The sequence below is a fragment of the Staurois parvus genome, unplaced genomic scaffold (assembly GCF_062004578.1).
Source record: "Staurois parvus isolate SC_StPar_1 unplaced genomic scaffold, SC_StPar_1.0 ptg000118l, whole genome shotgun sequence".
In the NCBI taxonomy this organism is placed as follows: domain Eukaryota; kingdom Metazoa; phylum Chordata; class Amphibia; order Anura; family Ranidae; genus Staurois; species Staurois parvus.
Genome location: NW_028317914.1, coordinates 4,810,219 through 4,830,238, shown reverse-complemented (window position 1 = coordinate 4,830,238; position 20,020 = coordinate 4,810,219). Strand labels below are relative to the sequence as shown.

The window sequence follows — 20,020 nt, the reverse complement described above, 5'->3', positions numbered from 1 at the left end:
GTACCGTGATATGTTGCCACCTGTGCACCAAGTCCAGCCGTGAAATTTCCTTCTTACTAAATAATATTCTACGGTCAACTGTTAGTGGTATTATAAAAAAGTGGAAGCAACTGCGAACAACAGCAACTCACCCACAAAGTGGTAGGCCACATAAAATGACAGAGTGGGGACAGCTCATGCTGAAGCGCACAGTGTGCAGAAGTCGCCAACTGTCAGCAGAGTCAATAGCTAAAGACCTCCAAACTTCGTGTGACCTCCAGGATTAGCACAACAACAGTGAGTAGAGAGCTTCATGGAATGGGTTTCCATGGCCGAGCAGCTGTATCCAAGCCTTACATCACCAAGTGCAATGTAAAGCGTTGGATGCAGTAGTGTAAAGCACATCGCCACTGGACTCGAGCAGTGGAGATGTGTTCTCTGGAGTGACCAATCACTCCACTCACAGGAGTTTGTTATAAGCCTCCCAGTGTTATTGAGGAGGTGGAGACTCAGCTCCTTGCACACATCGAAAGGACTGCAGTGATAATAATGGGGGATTTTAACTACTCGGAAATTAACTGGAATAATGGTACTGCAGGAATAGTTAAAGGGCAAAAATTTATAAACCTACTAAAGGACAATTTTATGGTAGAGTTCATAGAGGCCCCAACTAGGAATGATGCTCTGCTGGACCTGGTAATCTCAACCCATGCAGAGCTCTTTACGAATGTCCATATAAAAGAACATCTGGGTAGCAGATTATTGTTAGTTGTAAAACTCCAAGCACATACAGGAAAAATAAAAAAAGCTCGACTTTAAGAGAGCTAATTTTCCAAGGCTGAGAGCTGCTTTTCAAGACTGGGAGGGAATATTGGCATCGGTGAACACAACACAGAAATGGGAGTTCTTCAAAAAGACTATGTGAACACACTGCAAAATATATTCCCATGGGCAACAAGTTTAAAAGGCTAAAAATCAAACCTATGTGGCTTACGGCCAAAGTTAAAGCTATAGATAATAAGAAAAGAGCTTTTATTAAATATAAAAATGAAGGAACACTATCTTCGTTTAAACATTACAAAGAATATAACAGAATATGCAAAAAGAAAAAAAAGGCTGGAAAGTATGAAAACAAATGACAGATTGCAAAAGATAGGACAAACCCCCAAAAATTCTTCAGATATATTAATAGTAAAAAGGTCAGGTCTGAACATGTCTGAGCATGTAGGCCCTTTACAAAATAATCTAGAGTGGGTGACTGGGGACAAAGAAAAGGCACATTTATTAAATACCTTCTTCAGCTCTGTGTATACAAACGAGCATGGGGGAGCTCTTGTCCATAATGGGCATGGTATTGACACAGCTCCAGATGATCTACATTGGCTCACAATTGATATGATCCAGAAATATTTAGACAGAATAAAGGGGAGTAAAGCACCTGGACCAGATGGCATACACCCACAGGTCCTTAAAGAATTGAGCTCTGTCATTTCAAAGCCATTGTTTCTAATTTTTAAGGACTCTAATGACTGGCATAGTACCACTGGATTGGCGTAATAAGGCCAATGTGGTGCCTATATTTAAAAAGGGGTCAAAATCTTTACTAAGTAATTACAGACCTGTTAGTTTAACTTCCATAGTTGAGAAGATACTGGAGAGTTTAATAAAAGACAACATAGATGAGTTCTTGCTGGAAAAAAATATTTTAAGCAACAGACAGCATGGATTCATGAAAGACAGAAGTTGTCAAACAAATCTGATTTCTTTTTATGAGGAGGTGAGCAAAACCTTGGAGAGAGGGGTGGAGGTGGAAGTGGTATACTTGGATTTTCCAAAAGTGCTTGACACAGTTCCCCACACACGGCTAATGTGTAAGGTAAAGTCTACAGGCTAGGAAAATTCTGTATGTAAATGGATAGAAAACTGGCTTAAAGTGGAGCTCCACCCAAAAGGGGAAGTTATGCTTTAAGCCTTTGTCCCCCGCTCCACATTAAGGACTGGCTCCTTTGGGGAGCGTTGGGGGGTGGCGGGTGGGGGGAAAGCAGGTACCCGCTCCCACTTCCACTGCGACCGCCTAGGCGATTGGAAGCGGAAGTTGTCCTCCCCCCCTCCCTCCCCGTAGTCTTCTGGGACATGTGACAGGTCCCAGAAGACTACGCTGCCATTCACAAAGCGCAGCGCTTCTCGCGCATGTGCAATGGGAACCCGGCTGTGAAGCAGTTAAATCTCCAAATATGGAAAGGTTTCTTCACAGTAAGAGCTGTGAAAATGTGGAATAGACTCCCTCAGGAGTTGGTTCTGGCCAGCTCAGTGGATGTACATACAATCAAATTAAACTTGAGGGTGCACTTTCAACCCATATCCATTATATAACTATAGCTTGAATAGGTTTTAGTAAATACATGAAATAAACTAAAATTGTGCCTGTGTCCTACTATATATGGACATAACTTTATATATTTTATAATCAGCTCCAGTGATGCCCACTTTATTTGACCATCTGGTGCATCTTCCACTAGTGAAGCTCTGTGATCCGTCACTTCAGTTTGTGACCACCACTGGATGCGATTTCCCTGCTAATGGACAAGAAATGCAAAGTGTCCAGATCACTCATTTAGCAATGTGGGCACCTAAATAAGAACCCTGCCACTCTGCAGTCATATATTAGTTTTACCTCCCTCTGGCCACCCACCTAAATTCTAACATTAATGACGGACAGAGCTGTATACATGTCACAGCCACAATGCTGTGCAGCAATTTTAACTCTGCCTCCAGAGTGTGACAGGTGGCACCGCCGGTCAAATTTGCCCATTGAGGTCAATGGCAGCACACTGCCACCGTGAGCCAAACAATTTGCTTGTAGCTGTGGTGCAGGTTTTTCTCTTTAATATTTTTTATTAAAATTTTATGAAAAAAGGGAGGGGAGGTAAGGTTCCACAGCACAGGTGGGCGATATCAATATATCAGTGACAAGCATAACCAGCAAAATTGGATATGACAGTATCAGCTTCAATTATTAATAAGCAAACATAAGAGCTTATCTGCCACTCAGTGGTAAACCACACTACCAGGGCTCACAGGAAGCCTATGCAGGGGACACAAAGATATAATAGCTCAACAATTCTATAACTCACTGGTCAGCCAATGTGGGTCACAATCACTTCCAAATACTCCATACCAAGTAGCAAATATGTAAACCATAGAAACCTACAGAATAAACGCAAAAAGAAAGAAAGAGACAAGAAGAAGAAAAAGCAAGGGGAAGCTACCCAGGTGGTTTGTCAGAAAGCCCACTGCCTCGATCTGCACTCTTCAAGGGTCTCAGATGCGATCAAACCTAGCAGATCTATGTTTCAGTATACTGACCAGGTTTTCATTAAGCAGGATCCATGTCAGTTTACATTTCATAATGGCCAAGTCAACTACCCGTTTCTTCCAGGCAGTTGCTATAGCGATTTTTGCCGCAAGGAACATGAAATAGATGAGAGCCTGAGCATGTTTGGGGATATCTGTGAACGGCTCATTGAGAAGGGTCACTCTGGGATTCTTCACTATTTTCTGATTCCTTTGTACTAACTTGTATTGTAACTGTAATGTCTGCCTTCATATTGTAAAGTGCTGCGCAAACTGTTGGCGCTTTATGAATCCTGTAGATAAAGAATAATAAATATAATGTTTACTTGTGTCACAGAATAGATCAGTGTATGAACTCTCACCCAAAACCGACGTACCTTAGCCACCAGTTATGAAACATCACGCCGGGCTGACCACAGCCCCTGAGGCACAAAGAGGGGGGAAGGTGCCCTGATACATTTTATAAAGATGGTCCAGTACCAGGTACCATTGAGAAAGGGCCTTGTAGCCTACTGCTAATAGAGCTGTATTCATAATACTCATACATCCATATGGACAAGGACCACCAGTAAGATAGATCAATCTCCTCCCCCAGATCCCGTTCCCATGTAGGGCAATTATCCAGTTGGATAAACAAACAATTTGTAAAGCATTGAGATCCCCCCCTCTCTGAGTTTCACTATGAAAACATCTAGACTCATAGGCCATACATGTTGTAATATCATCCGAGTGCAGAAAATGCAGGATGTGTTGCAAATGGAAGTTCTCAGACAGGACATCTTCAACTGCTGCACAAAGTAGGATAGAGAGTGGATACTGTTATGGTCAATGAAGTGACCTATTCTATACAGCCCCTTATTGATCCGCCACTGAAAAGCTTGCAGACATAGACCCAGGGGAAAAATAGGGTTAAGGAATAATGGGGCTACTGGGGTGTGCATTGACCGCAGCAGTGTGACCTTATCTTATAGTCCCACACCTGCAAAGATTGAGAGAGTAATGGACATACAGTTGTGACCAAAATTATTCAACCCCCAATGCTGTAAAGGGGTTTAGGGACTATAGTGTACATTTGGAATTGTATTCAGAATCAAATCCTACAAGGACGTTGTAACTACCCAAATGCAACTAAAATGACATCAATTGTTTATGTAATACAGTAGTAAATGGTTCTTATGTGGTTTCTTCATTGCCACAATTATTCAACCCCTTAAAGACTACCACTCTGAAGAACAGAGGTTCATACAGGTGCTTTCCATCAGGTATTGAAAACACCTGTGGATGTCACCGAGCAGCAATCAAGCATAATAAGCACCAATTAGGCAGCTTTAAAATGACTGTGATACTCAGCTCCTTCTAGACATTTACTGGTGTGGTTACAAACATGGTGAAGGCAAGAGAATGGTCCAGGAAGACAAGAGAAGAGGTGATTTCTCTTCACAGGAAGGGCAATGGCTATAAGAAGATTGCAAAGATGTTAAACATACCAAGAGACACCTTAGGAAGCATCATTCGCAAATTCAAGGCAAAGGGCACTGTTGAAACGCTACCTGGTCGTGGCAGAAAGAAGATGCTGACTTCGACTGCTGTGCGCTACCTGAAGCGTAGAGTGGAGAGAAGTCCCCGTGTGACTGCTGAGGAACTGAGAAAAGATTTGTCAGATGTGGGTACAGAAGTTTCAGCCCAGACAATAAGACGCACACTGCGTAATGAAGGCCTCCGTGCCAGAACTCCCAGGCGTACCCCCTTGCTGTCTCCAAAGAATAAGAAGAGTCGACTGCAGTATGCCAAAAGCCATGTGGACAAACCACAAAAGTTGTGGGATAGTGTTCTGTGGACTGATGAAACAAAATTAGAACTGTTTGGGCCCATGGATCAACGCTATGTTTGGAGGAGGAAGAACAAGGCCTATGATGAAAAGAACACCTTGCCTACTGTGAAGCATGGTGGAGGGTCAATCATGCTTTGGGGCTGTTTTGCTTCTGCAGGTACAGGGAAGCTTCAGCGTGTGCAAGGTACCATGAATTCTCTTCAGTACCAGGAGATATTGGATGGAAACGTGATGCAGTCCGTCACACACCTGAGGCTTGGGAGACGTTGGACCTTTCAACAGGACAATGATCCCAAGCATACCTCCAAGTCCACTAGAGCATGGTTGCAGAGGAAAGGCTGGAACATTTTGGAGTGGCCATCGCAGTCACCAGACTTAAATCCGATTGAGAACCTCTGGTGGGACTTAAAGAAAGCAGTTGCAGTGCGCAAGCCTAAGAATGTGACTGAACTGGAGGCCTTTGCCCATGAAGAATGGGCGAAGATACCCGTAGATCGCTGCAAGACACTTGTGTCAAGCTATGCTTCACGTTTAAAAGCTGTTATAACTGTAAAAGGATGCTGTACTAAGTACTAAGATTGAATGTCACTTGGGGGTTGAATAAAACTGATAATGCTGTGAGCACAGAAAAGACATTTGTGGTTATTTCATTATAACTGTTATGTTATATTTGTCTGACCTACAAGTGCCTCTTTAATGTAAATGTAAGCAAGATGACTGAATGATCAAAAGCAATGTCAAACTGGCCAAAACACTCAATTTCAGTGGGGGTTGAATAATTTTGGTCACAACTGTAAGATCACGTGGAGGAGATTTTTAATACAAAATTCCCCTTAGGACCAAAAAAAAAAAAAAAAAAGGACAGACATTCAGAAGGTGGCCTCCTGCATGCCTGCCGCTGGTATACTGCCTTCTGAAAAGTGATCTACCGAAGATCAATTTTTATAGGGTGGTAAGCACTGCCACCAATATGAAAGAGCCCCCTCAGTGTGGGGGTAGTTCCACTGCAAGGAAGGATTTTCAATTTTCCGGAGTTTGGCTTTAAAGTAGAAACATAGGACCCTTTGATATTTCTGTTTTAAGTCCAGGGCTTTCCCACTGAATGCAGGACAGAATAACACATGTATAAACAAGCAGGAACCAAAGGCAGTAACTCCATGTTTATCTTCAATTAAACTTGCAGCTTTATAGGAAACTTCAAAAGGACATCAGGGTTACATAAAACCAGTAGAGCACGGCTTCTCATTTTTATGTATCCTTGGTGTACCTCTGAAGAACCTAATAAAGCCAGTGTGATTTTAATCTGAGATAAAGAGTTAATTACTCCTTTTGGTCATAGTTCTAGCCACAGATGAATTGAAAGCAGTTTTGGAATGTGTTTCTAATTGTACTTGTACACGGATATACCTTATTTTTTGCTTCATAGGACGCACTTTTTTCCCAAAAAAATGGTGGAAAACGTCTGTGCGTCTTATGGAGCAGCCAGCCTGGTTTTCCCGCCGCTGCCGTGTTAGAATACCAGGCTGGTCGCTCGGTTCTAATTTGCAGAAGAACCCGCTCCTCCATCCTATCTGTTCCTCGATGCAGCGGTGTCCTGTTTCCATCGGCCATCTTCTCTGCCTGGCACCGGCATCTTCAGCGTGGGGACCGGGCTGTGACAGCTTGCGGCTTCACAGCTGAGTGCCCACTGCGCATGCGTGATTAGCTGATTAGAGTGGGACAAGATGAGAAACATGAGACCGAACAATGCAGAAGAGCTGAAGGCTGCTATTGAAGCATCCTGGTCTTCCATAACACCTCAGCAGTGCCACAGGCTGATAGCTTCCATGCCACGCCGCATTGAGGCAGTAATTGCTGCAAAAGGGGCCCAAACCAAGTACTGAGTACATATGCATGCTTATACTTTTCAGAGGTCCGATATTGTTCTATGTACAATCCTTGTTTTATTGATTGCATGTAATATTCTAATTTTCTGAGATTGTGGATTTGGGGTTTTCATGAGCTGTAAGCCATAATCATCACAATTATGACAAATCACGGCTTGAACTATCTTGCTTTGCATGTAATGAGTCTATCTCATATATTAGTTTCACCTTTTAAGTTGCATTACTGAAATAAATGAACTTTTGCACAATATTCAAATTTTTCGAGTTTCACCTGTACATGAGCCTTTGTATTTTGTGAATAAGTTCATATAACACAAAGCACTCTGTGACTGGGCAGGAGGAAAAGGAGGCAGGCACAGCAGCTCCATGCGACTCTGCAGCTGGAGGAGCAGAGACCAGAACGTATGGAAGTGTAGCAATAGCCATGCCCCCGGAGCCCCATGAAACTGTCAGATATAAAATTAAAGAGATATGAGGCGTGCACCTCATGTGACTTAACTCATAATATGCTTGCACATTTTACAAAGTGGCTGAATGCCTGGAGTTCAGCTTTTGTAATAAATAATCTGAAGGGTGGATTTATTGCAAAACATCCAACCATGGCAGAAATACTGCTCATTCACACAGGCATGGACAACTGTACACTGTAATAAGCAAGTGAATTTCTGTGCCCAGGGGTTACAGGTGTTGTACACAGCTGCCTGTACAAATGACAGGCTGTGGCTGTATGCTGTGAGCCTCTGGATACAGGCAGCATGTGCCCAGAACTGTTTATCCTTCCCTGTATGCATATATATGTCTGGATGTGCAGTTAGTGTACAATCACACCCTGTAATTGATTTTTATAGGCTGCTGCCTGCAGCTGTACACAAACACCTGTACTCATGACTGCAGAAATGTATGCTTCTATGGACGGTTTACAGCCCACTGAATTGAGCCCATAAAGTACAAGTTCTGTGCACGATCACTGATCTCCCAATTCGAAAGCTAGCTATACACCAAGTAACGTGTGAACATGGGTTGCCTTGCTGACGTCTGCCAGACATCCCTCGACTAAAAAAAAGAAATAAAAATCAGGCAATTTTCAGGCATTCTGACAACCAACAGCTAGAGATGAGCTTGGGAATCCTCCAAACACAACTCTAAGTTGAACTCTTGTTTTTTGTGTACTACCATGAGCTGTGGGCAGATCATTCAACTCATGTGAGTTGAAGAGCAGGAAATGACCTAGCCCACAGCTCACTAGAGCAGTTTTTTTTCGCAACCTTTTTTCAGTCAAGACACACTTTAAAATTATGGACAGTCTTGAGGCTCCCCATTATAAAATCGGGTGCCTCAAGACGGTCCATCATTCTAAAAGGGCATCTCATTCTAAAATGTGAAAAACTAATCTAATACAGGTGTACCTTGGTTTACAAATGCCTCGGTTAAAGTAATTTTCGGTTTACGAATGAAAATCCATTGAAAATAATGCCTCGGTCTACAAATTTATTCACGATTTTTGTTCACAATATGAAGTGTATGTTGGTGACGATTTTTAAAAGCAAATGACAGCTTTTTTATAGCTCACAGAATTAGCTGTCAATTTCCTGGAGTTAAAGGAAACTTAGTTTCTTTTAAGAAACTAAAAGGAAACAATGTTTCTTTTAACTTGAGGAAATAAACTAAAAGGAAAATTTCTTTTAGCTGGGGGGAAAGTGACAGCTGAATCTCTGAGCTATAGCAAAGAAAAAAAGAAAAAAGCGGTAATTGCATTTAAAAATCAGCAACATAATAAATACAAAAAAGGCATGGGGTTCCCCCTCCCATCGATACAAAGCCCTTCGGGTTTGGTATGGATTTTGAGAGGAACTCCCACGCCAAAATTTAACAAAAAAAAAAAAAATGGCATGGAGGTCCCCCCCAAAATCCATACCAGACCATTATCTGAGCATTCAGCCCGGCAGGTCAGGAAAAGGGAGAGGGCGTGCACCCCCCTCCTGAACCATACCAGACCACATGCCCTCAACATGGGGGGGTGCTTTGGGGCAGGGGGAGCACCCCCCCCAAAGCACCTTGTCCCCATGTTGATGGGGACAAGGGCCTCTTCTCCACAACCCTGACCAGTTGTTGTGGAGGTGTGCGGGCAGAGGGCTTATCAGAATCTGGAAGCCCCCCAGATCCCACCCCCCTATGTGAAGGAGTATGGGGTACATGGTCCCGCTACTCATTCACAAAAAAAAAAAAAAAGTGTAGTGTGGAAAAAAAGACAGGACACGGTCTTTGAAAAGTCCTTTATTAAAAGAAAAATATCACGCATGTGACCCCCACCCCATGTGACATCAATGATGTCACATAGGGTGGGGTTACTCGGGTGATGTCCCCGGGTGGCCCCTCCCCTTACATATTTACGAATTGTCAAACCACCGGAGCAGGCAGACGGCCGGGGGCCATCGTCGGAAGCGGAGCCTTTTTTTTTTTTAAATTATGTTTTCGGGTTCAGCGGCAACGGACTTCATGATTGACGTTGGATCTACTGCAGGGGACATTCTGTCTTTTTTCACACCACACTTTTTGTTTTTTGTGAATGAGTAGCGGGACCATGTACCCCATACTCATTCACATGGGGGGGGGTAGGGATCTGGGGGACCCCTTGTTATAGGGGCTTCCAGATTCCAATAAGCTCCCTGCCCTCAGACCCCCACAACCACCAGCCAGGGTTGCTTTGGGGCTGGTGGTTGTGCCCCCAAAGCACCTCCAATGTTGGAGGGCATGTGACCTGGTATGGTTCAGGAAGGGGGGCGCTCTCTCACCCCCCCCCCCTTTCCTGACCTGCTGGGCTGCATGCTCAGATAAGGGACTGGTATGGATTTTAAGGGAGACCCCCACGTCATTTTTTTTTTTTAATTTTGGCGTGGGAGTTCCCGCTCAAAATCCATACCAGACCCAAAGGGCTTGGTATGGATGGGAGGGGGGACCCCCATGTCGTTATTTTTTTTTTTTTAATTGCCAGCAATTCTTTTACATTCAGATGTCAGTGGGGAACCCCGCTGACAGCTGAAACATTAACACATGGTTGTCACTTCTAAAATACCGCATGACTTGATAAAATAACTCATGCGGTATTTTAGTAGTGTTTACTTTTTTCTGACCTCTGGAACGGATAAAATGGTTTTGAATGCATTCCTATGGGAAACAGCGTTTCAGTTTACAAATTTTTCGCTATATGAAAAGTCCTGCAGAACTAATTAAATTCGTAAACCGAGGTATGCCTGTAGTTTTATATAAAACGCAGTAACATCCACACACGTAGGACACCCAACATTAGAGGTGATTTATTCTTCCAAAGCAAATACACTTTTACACACTGGTACCAAGTAGTATTCCTCTGTCTCCTCCTCTCCACTCCCTTTCTGTAGGGGTCCCTCAAGGTTCTGTCCTTGGACCCCTTCTCTTCTCCATCTACACCTCCTCCCTTGGTCACTTGATAAACTCCCATGGCTTCAAGTACCATCTCTATGCTGATGACACAAATCTATCTTTCTACCCCGCACCTCACCCCTTCAGTCTCCGCTCGCATTACTGACCTACTAAGCGACATATCGGCATGGATGTCACTCCACTTCCTCAAACTCAATCTTTCCAAAACTGAACTCTTAGTATTCCCATCAGCCCGTGCCCCCTCCCCCGACTTCTCCATCAAGACCAATAATACAACCATCAGTCCCTCCCCTCATGCCAGGGTACTAGGTGTAATCCTAGATTCCCATCTGTCCTTTCACCCCCAAATGCAATCACTGTCCAAATCATGTAGACCTCACCTCCGCAACATCTCCAAGATACGGCCGTTTTTAACCTCGGAAACTACTAAGCAACTTATTGACTCCCTTGTTATATCTCGCCTTGACTATTGTAACTCCCTCCTCATTGGCCTACCTAATCGCAGGCTATCCCCTTTTCAGTCTATCATGAATGCTGCTGCCAGACTCATCCACCTTACTAACCATTCCGTATCTGCCACTCCTCTCTGCCAATCCCTCCACTGGCTTCCCATTGCCCAACGGATAAAATTCAAAACATTAACAATAACATATAAAGCCATTTATAACTCTGCCCCAAATTACATCACCAATATGGTCTCCAAATATCACCCAAACCGTCCTCTCCGTTCCTCACATGACCTCCTGCTCTCTAGCTCCCTCGTTTCTTCCTCCCACGCTAGTCTCCAGGACTTCTCCCATCCTCTGGAACTCTCTACCCCAATTTATCAGACTATCGCCAACTCTGCTCACTTTTAGGCGATCTCTGAAAACCTCTCTCTTCAGGTGAAGCCTATCCTGCCCTCAGCTAATAAAGGAGTCTTCTACTCCTCCTACCAGTTCATCCCCTACAGTTACTACCTTTTGTACCACTAGCCCCTCCCTCCTAGATTGTAAGCTCGAAGGAGCAGGGCCCTCCTAACCCTCTTGTATTGAACTGTATTGTTGCTGTATTGTCTCCCTTATATTGTAAAGCGCTGAGCAAACTGTTGCCGCTATATAAATCCTGTATAATAATAATATAATAATTCCAGTCTTCTCCCTCAGTTTTTATCCAGTACTGAGCTAATGTGACCCCAGCACTAATGGAGAGGGGCAAACTAGGATTCTGTGCAGGCACCTGACATCCTCCTTATCAACTGATGATGTCATTGGTTGTCAGGACTCCGGCAGCTAGAAGGTCATAAATGGTGCACAATGAAAACCTGTGGCATTGTGTAGTTAAAAGGCAGGCTTGTTCCACCCGCTGGCTTCTACACAAGCTTTGGGCAATTTTTAGACATTTTGCCAAGGCATCCCTGAAGAAACCTCAAGGCACCTTGGTTGAGAAAGGCTGCACTGGAGTACAAAGTGTAAGTTCAGTTAGAGAGGAGTTTGGAGGTTGCCCAAGCTCATCTCTTCTGACAATAGTCAGAATACAATAGCTGCAATGAGAGATTCATCCATCCATATCATTTAGTGTGAATATAAGGATCTGTTAGATTTCTTTTACTCAGCCCACACGATAAATCTATGTATGTATGGCCATATTAAAGTAGAATTACAGTCTGATATTAAAAAACTGAGCAGACAAGCTCTTTATTGCATCCCTTTAAAACTGAACACACTAATTACACAGGTTCTGCGGCTGATTAAGATGGTAATTAAACTCACTTAGTGCCTTATCTGCATTAAATTAGCCTCAGATCCTGTGTACTTAATATGTGTTCAGTTTTAAAGGGATGAGGTGGCAATCCCAGAAGAGACATGCAATGTCTATTCAGCAATAAAATACAATAAACCTACCTGCCTTCTCTAACCCTAGGTTCACACCCAAGCGTTTTTCGCAGCATTTTGCAGAAATGCAGTACAGTCCATTTAACATGATTTCCTATGGGACATGTTCACATCTCCACATCACCCAGTGCGTTTTTTGGAAAGGGTCAGGGACTTTTTTGAACGCAAGAAGTTGTGTTTTTGGCTCTATAGACTTAAATTGAAACGCTGCGTTTTGCGTTTTAAACCCACCTAACAAGAAAATAATAAAATAAAAACGCAAAACGTATAAAAGAAGCAGGTGCAAAAAAAAAGAAAAACGCATGCAGAAACGGGTCAAACGCAACCTGCATAGGTGTGAACCTATCCTTATGCCTGGCTCACACTAATGCGTTTTTTAGTGCTTTCTGCAGAAATGCACTACAGTCCAGTTAACATGGTTTCCTATGGGAAACGTTCACAGCTATGCTTATTTGAGCAGCTGCATTTTGAGTCAGAGACTTTTTTTAAAACGCAAAAAGCGGCGTTTTTGCTACAGTAGAGTTTAATGGAGACACTGCTGAAATGCTTGTAGTGCGTTTTGCATTTTTATTCTGCCCAGCAACAAAAACATTTCTCCTTTAATAAAAAAAAAACACTAAAAAAGCGGCAAAAAAGGCATATATAAAACCACAAAGCAAAATGCAAAAAGCATTGCAGAAACAGATCAAAAGCAAACTGCATTGGTGTGAACCAGGCCTTAATGCCTTAATGGGCGCTCCAATCAGGTCCAACTGTCTGTTTTTATAAATGGACTAGTGTCCGTTTACACTCACCTTTCTCCAGGTGTGACCAGGCCAGCTAAAAAAAAAAAAAGGGAGAGGAATATATCCTCTTCCATTTAGGTTGAGCAAATCGGAGGTAACCGAGTGTAAACAGACAGTGTAGTCCCTTTACTCCTAGCTCCCCACAGAGCAGAGCAGGCTCTGTCAGTGTCCGCTCTGCAGAAACTAAGAGGACGCAGACCCGTCATCCACAAGCTCTGCTCTAATCAGCAGGAGATCAGCTCACAGATCCCCTGCTGATTACAACAGAATACACCCCATGTGAAGGGTCCTTAGAATGTACACAAGGGCTGTGCATGTGCAGCTCAGTCTACATTCTGATACAGATCCTGTGTGCTGGTGTAACTGAACTCCTGTACAAGCACAGGAGTGATGTCATCCTGCGCTAGCCAATCAAGATGGCCACAGCCCGGCACCTAGAAGAAACTGGATAGAACTTGCCAGTGTGGGACTTTGAATTGTTGAAGGAGAGGTAAGTATTGTGGACTTTAGTTCCACTTTACAGCGGAGTTCCACCCAAAAGAGGAAGTTCCTCTTTAATGATTGGTCGCCCACTCCACATTAAGGATTTGCACCTTTGGGAAGCAAAAGGGGGGGGGGGTACCCGAATTTGAAAGGTACCCACTCCCACTGCGATCGCCTAGGCGATTGGAAACGGAAGTTGTCCTCCTACCCTCCCTTCCGGAAGTCTTGTGGGACACGTGACAGGTCCCAGAAGACGATGGGGCCATTCAGGAAGCGCAGCGCTACTCGCGCATGCGCAGTGGGCATCCGGCTGTGAAGCCGCAAGCTGTCACAGCCGGGTGCCCACACTGAAGATGCTGACGCCTGGAATACAGGATGGCCGGGGAAGCGGGCTGCGGCAGGGGCAATGCGGGATCGTGGGACAGGGAAGTGCCTGTTTTTTTAAAAGTCAGCAGCTACAGTTTTTGTAGCTGATTACTTATTTTTTTACAGAGTGAGTGGAACTCCACTTTAAGCTTTTGGCACTCAAATGAATAGTTCACCTGAGCATCTATTAAAAATGGAACATACAAATGGTGTCAGAGACACAAATACAAAATAAATGAACAGCAACAATAAATAAGCGTTCAAATTAAAAAAAAAAAAAAAAAGCATGTATCGAATAATAAACATGCAGCTTCCAAATGCAACCTTAGGAGTTGCAGTCCATATAAGGCTAAATGTGAACACTAACAGGTGTATTTCTGGAACAATTCTGCTCATCTAGTTGCTATTGGAAATGACAATGAAGTAGAGCTAAAGTCAAAACTTTTTTCTTTTGTTTTGGATAAAATGGATAGGGATTAGAACATCTGTCAGTTTATTTTGTGGTCTGCTCCCCAATTAGGAAGAGTCACCCTCTGGAATTGTCCTGTTTACCATCATCATCAAAAGTGAAAATAAAAGAAAATCCCAAATTGCGGGTTTTCCCCACAATAGGGATAGAGGGGAAATGTTCCCATGGGGACACTGGTTCTGGTTAACCTGGTTACACACTGGGATTCCCTCACTTCCTGTTGTGGCTAATGGACAGGAAGTGGAAGTAAATCTCCCCAATGGGACACAGATGGCAAAAGAAAAACCTGACAGGGGATATACCCTCCCTCACTCTATCCAAAATTAAGAAAACATTGTCTTTAGTTCTACTTTAACCACTTCCAGCCCTTAAAATGTACTTTTACATCTTCAGGTGGAAGCAGTTATAGCAGAATTATGGCTTTAGCTATGAGCCCTGTATCAATTTGACAGACGGCAACTGACTTTCAGGTAAAAATTATCTGACTGGCTCTATGGTCCCCTGATCACTTTCATGGGACTAGGAAGAGACCCCACCACCACCACTGTTCTTGGGCTCTCCCGTCCCACCAGGGAGCCTGGAACCGCTGCAAGTGATCGAGTTGATTGAGGAGAAAGATTCGTTCCTCTGTGACAAACAATCCCAGAAGCAATGAGGATTTCTCCTTTTCCAGTTTCGGATCTTTGTGTACTAGGCCGCTACCAGCCAGGCAAGCATCTGATCAAATCAATCTGTGTTTAATCAGATGTTCTGGAGGGCAGAGGAGGGATCAGGGCTCTATCTCAATAAATAGGACATGTTACTGCCCATGCTATCAAAAAGGGATAGTGTTCATCCCTTTAGGGCTGAAAAAACTAATTGGCATACTAGACTATGCAAATATAGCTCAGTACACAGTCCATACATGTCAGTATATACAGTGCAGCAAACATACAGCTCAGTACACCATCCATACATCCCCATCATGATAGGTGATAAAAAAGCATGCTGCTTCTACTAAATGTCTTAAGCCTGTACACAGGGGCCAAATATCAGCCAAATCAGCTGCTACAGTAGAAACCGGCCCATGTGTACAACTGCCTGTCAGTCAGAAGCCAATCTCATGACTGGCTTCTGTTGAACAAGCATGCTGGAAAACCAACAGCCAACCAGCACCTGATCAGCGCTTGCAGCCAATGGCTGAGAGTGCTGATCGGTGTGTTCTGGTGAATTGCTAGTCTCCCTGTCAGAACACAATAGCTCAGCAGGGAGGTCACTGTACTTACATCGCTTGTGTTAAGCTGGGTACACATTAAGAAAATCAGAAGGAAAATTCAGTACAAGAAATGATTGTTCGATTTTTGTATAGTGTGTACACAACTTGCGACAACTGATTCAGATTTTCCAAATTAATATTTTTGAAGAGACACCTGATTCACATTTTCTAAATTAATATTTTTGAAGAGACATACTCCAGAATTTTTCCTTGTATGTGAACAGAACTAACAGTTTTCATTTAATGTGTACTGTTTTCGTAAAAAGAAAAATTGTATGCAAAAGACTGTGTATGATCAGAAACAAACAATAACCCAAGCTACAACATTACTATGTAAAAAAAAAGCCTTTGTCATTCAAGAACTTTCGTACAGTTAGTACCATCCTCAGGGTCGACTTGCTGTGAAATATCAAGGAAAACTAGTTGATTGTTTGCCTGATTTTCTTATAGTGTGTACCCAGCTTTAGTACAGCGATCAGTTTTTTGTTTTTTTTTTGTTCAGCCTGCTGGGTTGAATGAAAATACTTATAGTGTGTACCAGGCTTTAAGGTACAGCAGGCGCAGAGAGCTTGTATGAAGCTACCTGCCTATGACAAGGGAGTCTGTCATACATAATATTATACTACAATCTTGTCTGCAAATCTGAAAAACAGTGTTTTATGTCTTTTAATTTTTTTTCTTTAAATAAAAATGTTGATCTCCGAGTCTGATTATATGTACCAGATTCAGCCTCTAATATATCTCTTCTGTGTGTTATTGTCAGAGTGGATTAGATATTTTGTTCCCTAACCAGCTGGTTATTAAAGGATAAGTTCACCTTTGGGAACATGTTACATGTTCAACCCATTTTTAGGGTGGAACATGTAACATGTTCCAGATCCTGCTGCCCGCTGTCCCCCGCTCCCTGTGACAGCAGTGTGGGGAGAAATTCCCCGTATAAGCTGTCAGTTTTCAAAAACACTACAGCTCTTTGGGGCTCCGCCCACATCATTTATTTACAGAGTTCTGTGAATGAATGGACTACAAGTCCCAACAGCCTTAGTGGCTGTCAGCTTATAGTCCTCGAACTACCATGGCGCTGTGGTAGTTGAGTCTTCCTGTCAGCAAGTATCGACTTGCCCGTATGGGATGTATGTGCAAGCAGACCTGCATGGCATCAGGGATCTGCTGATCGCTGGTGCAATGCTTTACAGGCTCCTAACCAAAAAAAAAATTAAATGCACTTTTTTTTTTAACTGCAAAAAATTGTGCATTTATTATTTTTTGTGGAAAGGTGAACTTATCCTTTAAAAATGTAGCACTGTAGATAAACAAAAATAAATGGTCTTTTTTAAACTTTCCACATTAACTAAAATATATACCAAACTTTTTTTTTTTTTGTTTTTAGCAGATTAATTAAAACAATAATTGGCTAACTAATCAATTCTGAAAATAACCTTTAGTTGCAGCCCTACATCCCTTGTGATAGTAATAAAGTTACATTTAAAAATTAAATAAAGCACCCCCCCCCCCCCGTATAAATAGACAAATGCAAACACGCATGTAGGTCCCGCCTGTACACATTGGTAATCACACCACACATACGATGTATGCCCACAAACATCAGAGTGAAAGATATAATTCTAATGCCAGAGCTCATGTTGAACTCTAAACTGGTAGCTTGTAAAGGCTATTAAAGCATTGCCTATAAAGATATTTAGATGTCGATGTTTGTTGCCATTTCATGTGCGTGCACAATTTTAAATCTTGACATGTAGCCAAAAAATGCTGATGTTAACATGTATGTAGAAAATGTTGAAATTGGCCCGGATGGAAGCCCTGGTTCACACTGATGTGGTGCAGAATTGGCGTTTTCTGTGTGAATTCCGCACCGTATCACAATCACACCCAGTTCATGCAAACAGCTGTGAAATCGGCCCCCAAAACGCAGTGCGATGTGCAGAATTGAATCGCATAGGTGTGAATACCCATGCGATCCGATTCTAGCGCGGACCAAAAAAAGGGTCCTGAGCCAAACAAAATGTATGGGTCAAATCGCATCGCACAGAATTCGCATGTGATTTGCACAGGAATGCAGTGCGGTTCCTGTGCAAATCACATTTGATATGCCGCACCACACAAGTGTGAACCCAGGCTAAACATAGACACAATTATTTGGACTCCTGTAGAGATCAGGGGCGGACTGACAACTCATTAATATTTTTGAAGAGACATACTCCAGAATTTTTCCTTGTATGTGAACAGAACTAACAGCTTTCATTTAATGTGTACTGTTTTCGTAAAAGAAAAATTGTATGCAAAAGACTGTGTATGATCAGAAACAAACAATAACCCAAGCTACAACATTACTATGTAAAAAAAAAAAGCCTTTGTCATTCAAGAACTTTCGTACAGTTAGTACCATCCTCAGGGTCGACTTGCTGTGAAATATGATATCCTGACGAAGTCACGTGTCTATAGTGACGTAACGCGTAGATACGCCAGTGGGAGGAGCTTGTACGACCAACGTCGTGACGTCATATCTGGCACAGGCGCCATCTTGGTGCTCCTTTCCAGCATACAGTACATCCTTTGAGTGGTGTGAAAGCTCTGTCATTTGGAATGTTTTGTAAGTAGGATTTTATCTTTTTATCCATTCAATTAAAACGGTTTTACACTAAATGAGTCTCTCTTGCCTTACTGGTGATCGCCTTGGAGAGCCATACACTGGTACCACCAACGATTTATGGTATAGCCAAGAGGAGGGAGTCCCACCACTACTGTCGGATCCACCTAAACATCCGGAGGGATACTTATTGTATTACCAAAGGCTCATTGGTCCTTAGGGGCCTGGGCAGGAAGGTGAGGGGGCACCCCAGCTATAGAGGATTGGCACTTGCAGTTCACATCTGCATGGAATTTGCTATATGCACATGGACACTATTCACATTGTTTATCTTGAACCACTATAATGCATGAGATTGTCATTTTTGTGGGTTTCACTTCACACTTATGATACCTTTATTCATATGTATACATGTATGTCTATTTAGGCCATACATCTTGCTTTGTGTATTTATCCGTCTACATATTTGTGATCCTAAGCGCCGCATTGTTTTTCCCTAATTGTGTCACTGACACCGTTTGGATGTTCCCGTATTCTTTTACATTGATAGAGGATTTATATTGGAAGCACTGCTCTACTGGGAATCATATAGAACACATTTCTATAGAGATCTATGGAGGACATTCTAGGAGGGGCGGGTGAGATCTGTTTCTAGAAGAGGGTTAGCAGGGAAGTCTACAATAATGGAATTCTATAGTCCACACTGATATGTGAGCTCCAGTAGTGAGGGATTTCTGACTACCACATAGGGTTGTCACCTCATCCCTTTAAACCCGAACACACATTAATTACACAGGCTCTGAGGCGGATTCAATGCAGATAAGGCACTGCGATTAGTTACTCCCTTAGTCAGCCACAGAACCCGTGTAATCATTGTGTTCGGGTTTAAAGGGAAGAGGTGGCGACCCTACTACCAGACACACTCCATACCCTCCACTAACGGAGCTCTGTGCGGACTATACACTCCAATAATGGAACTCCCTCCCTGCTCACATGAAGAATACGCCAAGCATCCTCAGTCACTCATCCAGTAGGAGCGGCAAGAGGTGACCACGTGACCTGCACTAGGCGCCTCTAAATGACGTCAGTATACATACCGTGTCCTCCTCCTCCATGGCAGCTGCACATTAGACTTCGGTCTCTCCTATCACCGTCTGCAGAGAGGAGAAAGTTTCCCAAATTACGGAAACAATACTTTGGGCATGAGGAGTTAGCAAAAGACGCGACAGTTACACGTCACTTCCGACACGTGGTCGCCGACATGTGACGTTCGTGAAGACGTCATGTGACCAGCCTAGACAGGCTTAGCCAATGGGGGTCGGTATACAGATGTTGCTGGGCATTGCCTGATTTTGTGTTGTGCTAAAGAGACTGTAATAAAGTCATGTGGAGCTGCAGATTGTTGGTAAACACTGGGGGAGGGGGTAACAGGGGCTCTATTCCCTGCACTGGGGGGAGGGGCACAGGGGTTCTGTTCCTTGATTTGGGGGGCAAAGGGGTTCTGGTTCCTGCCCTTGGGGGGGCACAGAGGTTCTGTTCTCTGGGGGACACAGGATTTCTGTTATCTGTCCTGCGGAGGGGGTTACAGACGTTCTATGCCTTGGGGGTCAAAGGGGTCCTTGTCATTGGGTGTTGCAGGGGTTCCGTTCCCCACCCTGGGGGGACACAGAGGTTCTGTTCCCTGTCCGCATGGGAGTCACAGGGTTTCTGTTC

General features: G+C 43.3%; 1 protein-coding gene across 2 annotated transcripts in view; it reads right to left on the bottom strand.

Moving 5' to 3' along the window:
• The window catches only part of TAF1B (TATA-box binding protein associated factor, RNA polymerase I subunit B), a 168,655-nt gene extending 149,102 nt beyond the window's left edge, over window positions 1–19,553 (bottom strand). For both annotated transcript variants that reach the window (XM_089672031.1, XM_089672032.1), the window contains exon 1: window positions 19,405–19,553. In XM_089672031.1, the coding sequence (XP_089528157.1) occupies window positions 19,405–19,422 (18 nt within the window). In that variant the 5' untranslated portion in view covers window positions 19,423–19,553. The remainder of the gene's footprint in view (window positions 1–19,404) is intronic.
• Window positions 19,554–20,020: the final 467 nt, after the last annotated feature.